Source organism: Diorhabda carinulata, chromosome X (genome assembly GCF_026250575.1).
Source record: "Diorhabda carinulata isolate Delta chromosome X, icDioCari1.1, whole genome shotgun sequence".
Classification (NCBI taxonomy): Eukaryota; Metazoa; Arthropoda; class Insecta; order Coleoptera; family Chrysomelidae; genus Diorhabda; species Diorhabda carinulata.
In genome coordinates, this window is record NC_079472.1 from 10,722,530 (window position 1) to 10,737,887 (window position 15,358).

General features: G+C 30.9%; 3 protein-coding genes across 6 annotated transcripts; 2 read left to right on the plus strand and 1 right to left on the minus strand.

Annotated features, from left to right (window-relative positions):
* Positions 1 to 2,871: 2,871 nt before the first annotated feature.
* Positions 2,872 to 8,238, minus strand: LOC130901550 (uncharacterized). 4 transcript variants are annotated; one of them, XM_057813018.1, is made up of 3 exons: positions 8,038 to 8,238; positions 6,239 to 6,509; positions 2,872 to 4,026 (listed from the first exon to the last, which is right to left on the minus strand). In XM_057813018.1, exons 1-3 carry the CDS (start codon positions 8,047 to 8,049, stop codon positions 3,020 to 3,022), a joined length of 1,290 nt encoding a protein of 429 aa, XP_057669001.1. In that variant the 5' UTR covers positions 8,050 to 8,238; the 3' UTR covers positions 2,872 to 3,019. The 4 variants fall into 4 exon arrangements, with proteins under 4 accessions (XP_057669001.1, XP_057669000.1, XP_057668998.1 ...); XM_057813017.1 differs by having other exon boundaries at positions 2,872 to 4,029; XM_057813015.1 differs by lacking the exon at positions 8,038 to 8,238 and adding an exon at positions 7,085 to 7,177.
* A 454-nt stretch (positions 8,239 to 8,692) lies between these two features.
* On the plus strand, positions 8,693 to 11,888 carry LOC130900986 (probable 28S rRNA (cytosine-C(5))-methyltransferase). The gene is made up of 4 exons (XM_057812020.1): positions 8,693 to 8,882; positions 8,936 to 9,177; positions 9,231 to 10,197; positions 11,338 to 11,888. Exons 1-4 carry the CDS (start codon positions 8,789 to 8,791, stop codon positions 11,856 to 11,858), a joined length of 1,824 nt encoding a protein of 607 aa, XP_057668003.1. The 5' UTR covers positions 8,693 to 8,788; the 3' UTR covers positions 11,859 to 11,888.
* Positions 11,889 to 12,374: 486 nt separating this feature from the next.
* On the plus strand, positions 12,375 to 13,054 carry LOC130900987 (cytochrome c oxidase subunit 5A, mitochondrial). Its single transcript, XM_057812021.1, has 2 exons — positions 12,375 to 12,559; positions 12,612 to 13,054. Exons 1-2 carry the CDS (start codon positions 12,474 to 12,476, stop codon positions 12,979 to 12,981), a joined length of 456 nt encoding a protein of 151 aa, XP_057668004.1. The 5' UTR covers positions 12,375 to 12,473; the 3' UTR covers positions 12,982 to 13,054.
* The last annotated feature ends 2,304 nt before the right edge of the window (positions 13,055 to 15,358 follow it).

Sequence of the window (15,358 nt, forward strand, 5' to 3'; positions counted from 1 at the left end):
ACTATTTAATAAATATTTCAAAATGAGAAAAGTGTTGTATTACTGGTCTAAAATTTTCGTACAACAAACAACCATGAGGCGTGTACTTGGGTAATTATAAATCATATACATGATTTTTAACAATTTTTACCTATACATTTTTTTCTGCCGTACAGTAGTACATTTAAATTTTTCAATATCCGATATTAAGAACGCATCATCGGTTAACGTTAACGTAAAAATTACGTTATTTAGAATATTTTTAGGACTTTTACGGTTAAGACCATCATAAGGGAAAACTTATCTACAGTGTTGCCAGATGATAACAAAACAAAACAATATTATACTAGTTTTTCATTTTTTCCGTGTGTGTTGTTTTTTCCATAGTCATCATTTCCCATTATTATTTGTATACTGGGAATATTTTCTTATAAATTCTTCACCCTACATATTGGCTTCTTTTTAATGCTAATAATGAGAATTATATATTTCTTGATTTATTGTCATATTTATTTTTGTATTTCTCTGTTTATTCTTTGTTAATAACTTTCCTTTTTTAATGATTTCTTTATATTTTGAGGATAATCATCAAATTCCTGTTTTGGTCATTGTATTTATCTTCTTCTTTTTAAGTAGATTTCAACTGTATGCATTATTCTTTTTTCGTTTAATTAATTAATAATTAGACCAGAAAAAAATTTTTGGGTTGAATTCGATGGTCTGTTTTTTTCTTCTTTTTTATATCAAATGTTTATACAGGGTGGTTCGTTCAATAATTATACAGGAAAAACAAAAATTTTTTTTGTTATTTTCAAATGATCATACAGTGTGAACGAAAATTGAGCAGAAACTATTTTTATGAGACTTTTTTCCATCGTTCAAAATTCATAAAGTATAGTCCAAAATTTAAAAAAAAAATCGAAATAGATTGGACTGTATGCTTTTTTGTTTTTTCTTCTTTGGTAAGTTCAATATTGATATAGGGCGGACCAGAATTGATAAAAATTTTCGGTGAATTAAACTGCCCTTTGTTTTTTTTTAATTATTAATTTAAGGCGGATTCGATTTTTTGCGGTATTGACTAATACTATTTTGGTTCAAATAATTATACAGGGTGGAAACAAATTGAAAAAAAAATTCTTTGTCACGAATTCGATTATCGGCATTCTTTCCCTTCAATATTAATACAGGGCGGACCAAAATTGAAAAAAATATATTTTTGAAACATATTAGACTCTCTGCGTTTGTATTGTTCAAATGATTATACATGGTGGAAGAAAATAGTAAAAAAGTATTTTGGGTGAATTTAACTGTCCTCTGTTTTTTTAACAATTACACAGGGCGGATAAAAAAGTTTAGAAAATTTTGTTTTGCGGTATTTATTAATACCATTTTTGTTCAAATAATTATACAGTGTGGATGCAAACTGAAAAAAAAATTCTTTTCCACATTTATCGGCGTTTTTTTTCCTTTTTAATCGTTCAATATTAATACAGGGCGGACCAAAATTGAAAAAAATAAATTTTTTTAAATAGATTCGACTGTTTGCCTTGTTTGTCGTTCAGATGATATACAGGGTGGATGCAAATTAGAATAAAATTTTTTTTGGCGAATTCGATTACCGGCGTTTTGTCCCTTTTACTCTTTCAATATTTATACAGGGCGACCCAAAATTGAAATATATCGACTATCCGCGTATTTTTTGTCGTTGATATGATAATATAGGGCGGACCAAAATTGATAAAAATTTTCGGTGAATTTAACTGCCCTTTGTTTTTTTTTTCAACAATTATACAGAGCGGATGAAAATGAACAGAAAATTTTGTTAAGGCGGATTCGATTTTTTGCGGTATTGACTAATACTATTTTGGTTCAAATAATTATACAGGGTGGATACAAATTGAAAAAATATTTCTTTGTTATGAATTCTATTATCGGCATTCTTTTTTGGTTTTATATTGTTCAAATGATTATACAGGGTGAAAGAAAATTGGAAAAAAGTATTTTGGGTGAATTTAACTGTCCTGTTTTTTTAAAAATTACACAGGGCGGATAAAAAAAGTTTAGAAAATTTTGTTTTGCGGTATCTATTAATACCATTTTTGTTCAAATAATTATACAATGTGGATGCAAACTGAAAAAAAATTCTTTTCCACATTTATCGGCGTTTTTTTTCCTTTTTAATCGTTCAATATATTAAAAATATAAAAAAATATATTTTTTTGAAGAGATTCGACTGTTTGCCTTGTTTGTCGTTTAGATAGTATACAGGGTGGATGCAAATTGGAATAAAAATATTTTTTGTGACGAATACGATTATCGGCGTTTTGTCCCTTTTACTCTTTCAATATTTATACAGGGCGACCCAAAATTGAAATATATCGACTATCCGCGTATTTTTTGTCGTTGATATAATATAGGGTGGATGGAAATTGGAAGAAAAATATTTTCGAGTGCATTTTGTTTTCTTTCAACAATTATACAGGGCGAATAAAAAGGTACAGAAAATTTTATCAAGGCGAATTCGATTTTTTATATCCTCTTTTTCAAATAATTATACAGGGCGGATTAAAATAAAAAACGTATTTTTGAGGCTTTTTTTGTTCAAATAATAAAACGTTAAAAATTATCCGATGATACGTCAATTGTGAATTTAATTTTAAAAAATTATTACTTCAAATGTACTAATAAATTCAATGACAAATTGAATCGTCTCGTTGCGATTGTCTATCAGTTCTGGTTGAAACACAACACGCGTCGCGATGCGTCATCACCATTTGTTTTTTTTTCAAATTTTTATTTTAATTTTCATATTTTTTTGTTTGTTTGTATTTCTACTAAGTCTGTAGTTACAGATACGAACATGTCACATCGGATATGTGTAATATGCGGCATATCTGCAAATTTATTACTATATATATATATATATATATATATATATATATATATATATATATATATATATATATATATATATATATATATAGAGTCTGCATTTTTGTGCTTTTTGACAAATAATGGCAGTCATTAGCTAAACGATTCACAGCCGATCCTCCTCCTCTTCCTCCTCTTCAGCTTCTTCTATAACGCCTTCGTTCTCTTCCTTGTACCCTGGATGTTCCGAAATGGCGTAATAGTTACCGTTATAAATGACTCCCAATTCTCTAAGTACTTCGCCTCTTATGGTCGCTTTTATCGTCCAATTGTAACAGTCTTCGCTTTCGCTCTCTCTATCTAATCTTTCCACGTCCAATATCTTCGAACTGAGTCTTTCCAAGATGATTCCGATATCTTTGATAGTCAAATGTCGTTTCTGATCGACGCTCAATTGGTCTATCAACAGCAGGAATTTTTCAGAGGTGACGGCCTCGTCCTCCATCACGGTGTTCTCGGTTTCGCTTTCGGAACTCTCGTGTTCGGACTGCCCGCTCCGACCGCCACCTTCAACGTCTAAAAAACGCACGTGTCTCGACGGGGGTTGTGGGGAGGTCTGTTGCGTATCTTGAATGGGAGACGTCGCCACGGACTTGTGCACCGCGATTTTACGACCTTCTTCGTGTAACGCGCAGCAATGGAAATCGCACTCGATAGTACCATTACTTTGAGGACTTCCGGCTCGCGGCATGTGAGCGTGATGGGCGCATTCCGGCGTATGTATATGAATGGTACCGCTCTCCAAGGAACTACCTTGTTTCGATAACCTGTGAACCGGTTTGACGTCATCGTGGTTTATCACAGTGATCTGAGGGCTGGCGTATCGCGGTTGGGGTTGGGCGGGAGCGGATACGTACACGTCGTTGATGGAGGTCTCTTTTTTAACTCCCGGTACCGTTTGAATGGACAACGAGGGTCGTTTGCTAGGTGAAAACTTACCGGGAGCCGGAGACGGAGCTTCCGACGAAGCTCGGGAAGGACCCGAACGCTGGTCCCAATGCAGAACGACGGTAACCCGCCCCTTATTATCCATAATCTTCCAGGAGGGGGTCTCATCGTGCAGGTCTAACGCGTGGATGGTTTCGCACACTATCTTTGGGATGGCGGATATTGCTACTAACAAAAAGTATCCATCAAAAAATTTATTCTTCTTTATTTACACAAGAAATTAATACAAACTCTTCAAAATTCATTAAAAACGTTCTGTAATAAGAAAATGGTACACAAGTAGTCAACCAAATACCGAAAAAAAAAACAGAGGTCTGCATAGGGCAACAAATTTGCATTAAGAGATCAAAATCAAACGATATTACAAAAGAAATTTGTAAAATGGTTACTGTAAGTGTTCAAATTGATGCCCATCTTGATCAATGCATTAACGGATACGCATGTCAAGATGTCCGCGAAGAGTTTCAAATGTAGTTCGTAGATCGGGAAGGTTACGTGGCCTCTTGCACAAACGCGGTCCTTAAAAAGGCCCCACGGGAAGATATCACAGGGTGTCAGATCACATGATCGCGCGGACCATTCAACGAATCCATTCTCCAAAATTACTTCAAGGTACTCTCATACACATAACGCGTAATGTTTCGAAACTCAATCCTGCATTAAATGACGGATGTTAGCGAGTATTGGATCGAGATAACTTGAGATAACTTTAGCCCGGCACGTGACCCTCATAAAAGTACGGACCCACGAGACGTCCCGCATGGATACCTGCCCACACACCCTTAATGCCGATTTTTCGAGAGCGTTGCGTGATTTATGTCGACCTCTGTGTTATTCAAATTTTTCAAAATTAGACGAAAAAAAAATGAAAAATAGATTTAATACAACTATCTTGATGTACTTCGTATAGTATTTGTCTAAAGTAAACTAAAATTAATTAGATCTATACAAGAATTACTTTTTTATAATATGGTACATCAGATTCGTTGTTTTTTTTACCTTTAGTTAATAAAATTTATTTTATTAACTAATTTCTGAAGAATATCAACTAAATTTCGGCGTTTAACGGATTCTCATACTATTTTGGCAACACTGTTAAATTATAACGTTAACATGCAGTATTATTTTTGAATCTTTTACCATATAATCAACTCATCAACTTTCAATTATTTAATTTCACGAATCATAAAATTGACATTCTCAAATTATAAATAAGAAGACGTAAACTTTTTATAGTTACGTCACCACATTAATTTTATTTTAAGATAAAAATTTATTTCCTACAAGTATCGCGGCTTTTTTTCTAAAAAAGAAGAAACTAGTATCAACCATAGACATTGTAATACTAGACTGTGTATTCGACGAAATTGTTCCTTATAATTTCTTGTATACAACCATTTTTTCCATCGTTTTATTTTTCTCCTCTTTTATCTTTTTTCAACAATCATAGTTCATTTAAACCGGAATTGACAGTTGATTTGACCGTACCTAAAGCTCCGTATCTCGATGCAGTATCTATAAACCTCATATCACGAGTAGTTAACTGGTTTTTGAGATTATCTATTTTTAATTTTAGATATCGATTCATTGAAATTTACTACATTTAAAGTATTTTCATAATATTATGAAATTACACAACACTTTCTAATTGATTTCGATTACGTGATTATAACCTAACCTAACCATATATACAGAATGTAAGATAAGTTCATTAATCACACTTTTTGTTGGTTAGTTGATATTGACAGTTGATGTGACCGTAACTAAAGCTACGTATGTCGGTACCGTAGCTGAACATCTCATATCATGTGTAGTTAAATGATTTTGAAGGTTATCTATATCCATTTTTATATGTTAAAATGGAAATTTGCATATTTATGTTTTTTATTAAAATAAAAATTGATTTCGCGTAATTGTGACTGTAAAGTTTTTTTCTTTAAAAAAGAAGAAAAATATATCACTAAATTTAACGCTTTTTCAGAATATTTTGACGTGTCACAACAATATTTGAATATAACGATAACGTACGTCAATTTATATTGTACCATTGATTTGGGGGTTCATGGTTGGATTTATTAATAAAATTGGTCAAGTTGAGTTCGTATATTAACATAATTTTTTAATTTTTTTTGTAACTAAAACTGGTTTCGTAGAATGGTGACTCAAACTCTCATAGTATCTTGGCAACACTGTCCAGTTACAACGAGAACAGGTTTTTTATTTATATTATACCAGGTGTAGTAGTAAATATAGAATTTTCAAATAAATAAATAAAATAAAATAAAAAAAGGTAGTTGCCAAAATTTTTTATTTAAATTTATAAACCGATCATTTACTCACTATACTATTTTTATTTAAATGCAATAATTTCACCAACCTGCCCTGATGACGTCTACTCCCGCAGGCAGCCATCTTTCTCCGGGTCGTAATAACAGAAGGATGGTATTGGCAGGTAATGTTCTGAAATATTCGGCGTCTTCGACTTGAGTCCCGTCACTTTCTAGTACCAATCTGACGGGTTCACCTATCGACAAACCTAATTTATCCCTTCCGCGAAGAATTAATTCCTCGAGGCTCCCGACCACCAACCCCTTACGCACGTTACGTCGTCCGTCCCATAGCTTGAACGGCCTCTTTCCACGCGATTCCTGCAACCAAAACATCAACGCCTGTACGAAAGCAACAAGTGGATTTCAACAGCCACCAGTATTACACGATTTGAAGCCATCGGATTATTCAAAATCTAACTGTGTTCAGAGATGTATCCAAAAATGACTAATTTATATAAATAAATGTGAAAACGAACTTATGGTCGTTATTATTACGAAAAATATTTTACAAAAGATATTATACTAATTATATTTCATTATATTACAAGATCCGGCAACAATGTAAATGTAACTGTAAGTATATATTAGATATATGAGTCATCGTATAAACAAAACTATAATTGAGAAATTTATTTAGTTATCTATGTATCGCTATTTAATTTTAAAAAAATAAAATTAAAATGTTTTTTTTTTATTTAGGATATTAATGAATTTATCAAAATATCCGTATCAAATTGAATTTTTATCGAAAAAGTTCGTCGAAAGGGCAATGACTCTTGACCGTTGCCAAAATCATCTGACAAAATGAGAAATCAATTTTAATAACAACAATCATAAATTTTCTATATTTTTAAAACTCGATCAGACCCCCTATAATGAGTTTAATTCGCTACCTTGGACATTAAATTCTCCTGCAACACACCCATTCTGATCCTGCCGTCTTCACAGCACACAGGAACCCACGGCGCGCCACCACATCTCGAACCGACCTGACCTACTCCACAACCTATTCCCGATACCGTACCTTCGTTCAAAAGGCAAGGCGCCGGCGTTGCCGCGTTAACGAATTTAGAATGAAATTTACGGAATTTTAAATAGAACATTCATCTATGGTTTGTAAATCAGTCGGTGAACGGCGGTTGAACGTCACAGTTGGATTTAAATCATTTCAGAGTTTTTTATTTCGATACAAATGACAGACAAGTGGGGTTATAACACGTGTTATTCATTTATATTACAATAAATTGAAAAAAAAAACAAAATCCTTATGAATTTAAGTAAGTTATAACATTAATATGTTTATATATTAGATTGAAAAAATTGCATATTTAATATTTCGTATATTTGTATTGTTTAGTTGAGTTTGTTTTAAGAATTTATAGAAATTGAAAATTGTACATTCATATATGAAAATTTTGGTGAAAAACTGTATAATTTTATGTGTTTTAAATAAATTTTTAACGATTAATTGTATTTTCCCTATTACTATGATTATCAACAACTAACCCCAATTTGACAGTTGGTTTATAATGAAATTGTACAAAATTAAGTTTATAGATAAATAAATAAGCTATAAAAGTAGATGAAAAATGAAATTCTAATAAGAAAGGGGCGTAGTCCAGTACACGAGAATCGCCCATTCAAAAAATATCCCGAAAAACGAAAAATCCATAAATCCCTTCTAAATCACACACAGTGGCAACACGGCTTACATTTCTTTCAGCAATTGATTTATAATACGTTATAACAGAACTCAATATTAAGATAACTTTATATAAACAAATAAATTTAAAAGAAAATTAATATGGTATATAGGATGGGGATGTAAAAAATAAGGGTAGCTTACCTCTCTTGCCATCACGGCATTTCTTGTCTTCGGCCGTCTCTTTGCCGGCCCAAGCCCAATTCACTAACACAAAATCACTAAACTGAATCAGTCTTTGTTTTTCCATTGCTCTCCCACCAGGGTTTCTCCATTCTCTAGCCGAATATCTATTTAAGACGATCTGAAACCCTTACAAGCAGCAACCCTGCGATCTGCCCCCGACTACAACGCCATCTAGGGCCCGATCGATTCCACGTAAGGCGGCGGTCACGAATCGGGAGTTTCGCGCTTGTGCCGTAAGGTTTTGTAACGACGCGCAATGCTCAATTCAACCGCTCTGAATTTTAAAATCGTGGGAGATATAATAAGTTTTTTCATTTTCGCATCCACCCACGTTGGTCTAGTCCTCGCCCACATTTTTCAAATCATTACGAGGAATTGGAAGGAATTAAATTCTTCTTTTTTAATGATTAAATTTATGAATTAGAAAAAACATATTTTTTTAATATATGCAACCAATAATATATTAATTTTTTCCTTAGTATTAGTTTTTTTACATAAAAAAGAGAAACTTTGAAATTGAAGTAAGTTATTATTTTTAATTAAATGATAAATCTAATTTATATATAAGTACTGCATAACTTAAAGGTTACCTATTTATCAAATAAGAAGATTTACTTGACGTTTCTGTATGATAAACATACATAACCTAATAAAAATATCCCGCATGGAAGTTTTAGAAGAATAATTATAATTTTGTTTTATATAAAAAATGGGTAGGAAAGCGAGATTTAATAAAGAAGGTGATGTTATTAAAAAGGGACCAGGTAGAAAAGCCAAGAAACAAAAAGAACCGATATTTTTAGGTGAAAAATCGCGTTTTTATAAATTCACTGTTACATTAAAATTAATTTTTCAGATAAAAACGATATTAACGATAAGAAGTTGAGTCACCGTCAAAAGATACGAGCAAAAAAGAGACAAAAAAAGATCAAAGACAAACAAAAAGTGAAAGAAGAGACGAAAATTGATAAAAACGGAACTCGAGAGTCATCTGAAGAATCCGATGTATTAAAACCGAGTACATCAGGGTTTTCAGATGAAAATAGTCTTTGGTTAAAGCCTAAAAAGAAAAGAAAACTCTCAGTTGATGAAAATGAAGTAAGTACAATGTTTTTTCTTCAATTATTTTGTTTCATACAATTCTTATATAGGATGTAAGTGAAAGTTCCACAGAAGATGATATCGAAGAAGATGGTAAAGACAAAATTAAAGTTCAAAAATTAAGTTCACTTTCTGATGACGATTCAGACGATTTTTCCGCTAACTCCGAAGATGACGAAGATTTACTCCCAATCGAAAAACAGAGCAAAAAATTAAGAAAACAACAAGCCGAAGATGATAAATTAGCAGAGGAAGAAATGCAAATGAATATCTCTAACCAAGAAAAATTCATTTTCCCTTCGAAAGATACTGAAGATGGAATAAAAAGTTTACAAGACGTCCAACAGAGGATTAGAGAAATTATCGCTGTTCTTAGCGATTTTAAAACCTTGAGGGATGGAAAACACTCAAGATCTGAATACATGGATATCCTCAAGAATGATTTATGCACTTATTACAGCTATAATGACTTTTTAATGGAAAAACTGATGCAAGTTTTTTCTTTATCTGAACTTTTGGAATATTTGGAAGCCAGTGAAGTACAGAGACCTCTAACTATAAGAACTAACACCCTCAAAACTAGGAGAAGAGATTTAGCTCAAGCTTTAATCAGTCGAGGGGTAAATTTAGATCCGATTGGAAAATGGAGTAAAGTTGGTATAGTAGTTTATTCATCCCAAGTTCCCATGGGGGCCACACCGGAATATTTAGCAGGACACTATATACTTCAAGGAGCTTCCAGTATGTTGCCGGTTATGGCATTGGCTCCTGAAGAAAATGAAAGAATTCTGGATATGTCTTCAGCTCCTGGGGGTAAAGCTTCACATATAGCGGCGCTGATGAAGAATACAGGGGTTTTATTTGCTAATGATATCAATAAAGACAGGATAAAAGCAGTAGTAGGTAATTTTCATCGAATGGGGGTTGTTAATTCAGTAATAACTTGTTTAGATGGTAGACAATATCCACATTACATTAAGGGATTCGATAGGGTACTTTTGGATGCTCCTTGTACAGGTGAGTGAATTTATTATTAGTTTTTACCCGATTTTATGAAAATATGCTATCTTTTTATATTATTGATGGTATTCTATGAAAAAAAGGTCGATTTTTTTGAAAATTGATTTATAGGCAAAAAAGAATAGATTTTTTTCGAAATTTCCAAGGAAAATTATTTAAAAAATGGTTTTCCTTCACTTTTGATTGTAAGTAGATGTTGTAGATTACTTTTTCACAAAATTGGATTAAATTTTCTCAAAAAGTAAACCGTAGGATGTAAAGATCGGATTTCTGGTTTCAACTTTGTTTTTAGATCAAAATGAATCGCTTTTTTTCAAAATTTCTCTAGAAAATTATTCATTTCCTGGGAAAATTATTCAAAAAGCTGTTTTTCCTCATAATTGATTATTGAGTGTAAAAATGAATCGATTTTTCTTAAAAAGTACAAAGTGGGATGGATGTAAAAATCTTTTGTTGGTTTTAAATTTGTTTATAGACCAAAATAAATCGATTTTTTTCAATATATCCGAAGAAAATTACACAAAAAATGGTTTTTCTTGGTTGTTGATTACTCTTTAACAGAAATCAATTGATATTTTTCGAAAAGTTCATAGTGGAATCTCAAAATCTATGTTTATTCGTTTCAAATTTGGTTTCACCCAACAAAATATCCAATTAAGTCATAAAAAATGTTTTTCTTTGGTTGTTTTTTTTATACAAAAATAGATTGAGATTTTTTAAAATTTCGAAGTGGAATTAAAAAACCTGTTTTCCATACAAAAACGAATCACTTTTTCACATAATTTACGTGAAAATGGGAAAAGAAAACATTTTTCTTTGATTGCTAATTTTTTATACTAATTTGAATCAATTTTTTCCGTTTGATTTTGTTTCTATTTTAGAAAAATAACTACCTATATTTTCAAAATTGTACCCGTACAAAAAAACTTTGGTTTTTAATTTTTTTGTATAATTTGAAAAAAATTAAGCATTTCTTTTTAATGTTCTTTGAAATTATTTATTCAGAAATTCACGAGAAAAATCTAAAAAAACAACTTATTTGTTTTTTATTTGATTAACAAACCTTTTATATTTTATTTTCAAAATTTCGAAAAACCCCAAAAAAAAGCGAACAAACTATATAAAATATTTGTTTAGGTACGGGAGTAGTAGCAAAAGATCAAAGTGTAAAAACTAGTAAAGACGAAATTGACATCCAAAGATGTTACAATCTTCAAAGACAATTACTACTCTCCGCCATAGATTGCGTCAGCGCCAAATCTCCCACTGGCGGTTGCATAGTCTATTCGACTTGTTCGATATTACCAGAAGAAAACGAATGGGTGATCGATTTCGCGTTAAAAAAACGTAATGTCAAACTAGTAGAAACCGGTTTAGATTTCGGAACTGACGGTTTCGTTAACTACAGACACCATAGATTTCATCCCACTATGAAATTAACCAAAAGATTCTATCCTCATACACATAATATGGATGGATTCTTCGTGGCTAAACTTAAGAAGTTTTCCGATGTTATACCGAGATCGGAAACGACGAAAGATATAGAAGAAACAGAACAAAATGATGATAAATTGGAAGAAGAGAAACAAGGTGATGATCAAATAGAAGATAAAGAACCACCGAAAAAGAAAAAGAGAAAAATATCTAAAACTAAATAGGTTTTTCTTAAAAATAAAGATATGAAAATAGTTGTTGAGTTTTTATTTATCAAATGTGTTACCATAATTATTTTCACATATATTTATAATCACCACTGTATTATGTACTAATTCTCGTAAAATTTGTTTTATTTCCCATGTCTTCTTACAAAATCTCACTAATAGATGATTGAAATTGTACTGTTGTCATAATGGAAATTTTATTTGGAAAATTAACAATTTTATAGCTTCTTTTTGTATCTTAATTATTTTATTTTGTTTTCTCAATCATCCAATTCTTTACCGTTTAGTTATTTTTTTCCAATTTAAAATACAAAAAAGAAATTGACAAGTTATCGCATAGATAGATCACAATATACAGAGGTTCAAAAATATTTTCACAATAGAAAAATTTGTAATTTTGCAAACGAGAACACGGAAAAAGTTAAGTACTACTTATTTCCACTAACCAACTAAGACTTATTGGAAATAATTTCTATTTATCTATTGGTTATATTTCCACAATACAACAGACTAAAAAAGAAGAAGTAATTTGAAGTACTCAAGAGGTTAGAATTATCTCACATCATTTCAGTTTTACGTAATACACGATATTTAAAGTTTAAATTAACAAAAATGTTCAAAACTACCGCCCTACGTGCACAATGTATCTTCAGAACTGCGCTCGCGGCGTCAAAACCAAACATAGCAACCTCAACTAGGTAATAATACGATAACCAATTAATTCCCAATACTAAAACTCTTAATATTCAGGTTAATGTCCAGTCACAGTACAGAAACCGATGAACAATTCGACAGCCGATACGAGAATTTCTTCAACAGAAAAGATATCGACGGTTGGGAGATCAGAAGAGGTATCAACGATCTATGGGGACACGATTTAGTACCCGAACCCAAGATACTCGAAGCTGCTTTAAAAGCTTGCCGTAGAGTGAACGATTTAGCTCTCGCCGTACGCATTTTGGAAGCCGTAAAAGATAAATGCGGTAACAAAGTAAACGAAATCTATCCTTATATAATACAAGAATTGAAACCTACTTTAACTGAGTTAGGTATCAGTACGCCAGAGGAGCTCGGCATAGACAAACCGGAATTACATCTACAGAGCGTATTTCACATGTAACTTATTTGAATTATAATAAAACTGTTTCTCTATGTGTGTAGTTGAGAAAAATAATAAAGTAAGTTAAAAACTATTCAAGTTTTTTTTTATATTGTGTTTTATGATGATAAATTACGATTTTATTTTGCAGGGTTATCAATATATGGCTACTAATTCTAAAAAAAAGAGACGTCTTTATTCATTTTCTTCAATTTATGTTGATTTTATTCATTTTTCATCTGTTATTTATATTTTAGTGTAAATATTGCTTAAAATTGCTGTCATCTTCGTTAATTTCGTCGTTTTCCTCAATTTTTCATGTATTGTTTCAAATTTCTTTATTTTTGTTACTTTATTTTATTTTCAAATCATTTTTGTCAATTCCTGCCTTTTCTTTCATGTTTCAGCATCATTACTGATTTCAATTCCATCAGTTTCAACAATTTTTTGTGTTTTGAATATTTTAGCCTCATTACTGTTTCCAATTTCAAAATTTAAGCTTCATTATTGCTGCATATTTCAACTATTCATATTTGTCAATAATAGCCACTTTCCATGTTTTAGCCTCATTATTGTTCCAAATTTCCTTGTTTTTTGGGTACTTTTTCTGTTTTTCTTGTTTTATCTTCAGGATTGTTTTCATTTTTAATTGTTTTTGTCAAATTCTGTAATTTTTTTCCACATTTCAGCCTAATTCCTTGATCTAATTCGTATAAGCTTCAATTTCAAATTAATTTGAAACTTTCTCCTGTTTCTTCTGCTACTGCTTCATGATTCATTTATGTGTCAACCATTTCCTCATATTTGTCAATATTTGATTCTTTTCATGTTTTAGCCTCATCATTACATTCTTTTTTTTTTAGTTTTTGCCTTTTCCTATGTTTCAACCTCATTATTGGTCCAATTTCAATGATTTTGTATTTTCCTTGTTACAACTTCATCTTCGTATCCGTTTCTAACTATTTTTGTCATTTTCCATGTTTTATCCTCTTTACTACTTCTTATTTTTGGTTTCTTATGTTTTCTCATATTCTCTTTTATTTCAAGTCATATTTTCCTTTTTATAAATTTGCTCCTATTTTCCATGTTTCATTACTGCCTTCATTTTCATCATTTTTCCATGTTTCAGCTTTATTATAGCTCCTATTCCAACTACATTGTCAATTTATTGAATTTTCCATGTTTTAGCATCATTTTTATCTCTATTTTCAACATTTCCATAACTTTCCGTCTTGTTTGCATGTTTTAGTCTCAATAGTGCTTCCAATTCCATAATTCTCCATGTTTTAACCTCATTAATCCCAAATTTTAACCCCATTTAGCCCCTAGTCATTGATTTCGAGGAAATAAATGATATTACAAAAGCAAATAGTAACTATAAACTTTATTTTGAGAAAATAATCCATTTCTTATAAATATATCTCATTTGCCTATGTGTACATTATATATATGCAACATTTTTCAATATTTTTTGGTAACAAAGGCACAAATTTGTTGCAAATGATATACAACCTAAATTATTCGTAAAACACACATCTAATTAAAAAAAATTTTCGACGTTCATTTTGAAAAGAATTCACAGTACAAAAAAAGTAACTCTGTATACGTCGTAATATACAGGATGGACACGCAAATAATGTTTATTTCGTAATATATACACAATGGACAAACGCTTTATGTTTACATTCGAAAAATTTCAGCTTAAACCGGTCCTGAGGTACTGAATTTTAATTTTTGTTTTCTTTTACACTATTAAAAAATAATAGTGATTGATTGTCGTATTGATAACTACTGTGAAATCTTTGGAGGAAAAAATATTTTAAAAATTAATCAATTAATCTTCCTGAAAATTTAATGGTTGATTTGTTTTGACTAAAAACTGTTTTATCGAGTGGAAAATTAATATTGTACATATTTAAATATTAAAAAAGTTTAAAAAGTATTTAATCAGAGATACAAACCAAATTTGGAATAAACAAAAATTGTTGGTGGAATAGAAAAATAATACGTTTAATGGAAATAGTAGTTCAAATGAACCAATAGAAAAATAGTGAAAACTCATAGAGAAAGTATGTAGAAGTGAATGAATATGGGATTTCGCAAAAAACCATAAATAAAGTACTAGAAGTTGATTAAATAAGATTTCAGTAATCTAAAAATAGAAAGTGTATGAAAAATTGTTTCCTTCAGATTAAAAGTTCAATAAAGTAGGAAAAAATTGAGGAAAAAACCACCTCAAAATATCTGGAAGATAAAAGATGAACTTTGAAAACGAGTAGTTGAAATGAACTGATGTAGATGAAATCAAAAGCAATTAATTATATCTGAGGAAGAAATAGTAGTTCAAATGATCCAAAAGTACAGAAAAAGGTTAAGATTGGTAATAAAAACTGTTTTA

Bases quoted from the DNA above. Each gene is read 5' to 3' on its own strand.
- LOC130900986 (XM_057812020.1), top strand. From the start codon at position 8,789: ATGGGTAGGAAAGCGAGATTTAATAAAGAAGGTGATGTTATTAAAAAG. The intron at 8,883-8,935 runs GTGAAAAATCGC...TTAATTTTTCAG, and splicing joins AAAAGAACCGATATTTTTAG to ATAAAAACGATATTAACGAT. The intron at 10,198-11,337 runs GTGAGTGAATTT...ATATTTGTTTAG, and splicing joins TTTGGATGCTCCTTGTACAG to GTACGGGAGTAGTAGCAAAA.
- LOC130900987 (XM_057812021.1), top strand. From the start codon at position 12,474: ATGTTCAAAACTACCGCCCTACGTGCACAATGTATCTTCAGAACTGCG. The intron at 12,560-12,611 runs GTAATAATACGA...CTTAATATTCAG, and splicing joins AACATAGCAACCTCAACTAG to GTTAATGTCCAGTCACAGTA.
- LOC130901550 (XM_057813014.1), bottom strand. From the start codon at position 7,117: ATGGGTGTGTTGCAGGAGAATTTAATGTCCAAG. The intron at 6,510-7,084 runs GTAGCGAATTAA...TTTTGGTTGCAG, and splicing joins AGGAGAATTTAATGTCCAAG to GAATCGCGTGGAAAGAGGCC. The intron at 4,030-6,238 runs GTTGGTGAAATT...ACTTTTTGTTAG, and splicing joins AGTAGACGTCATCAGGGCAG to TAGCAATATCCGCCATCCCA.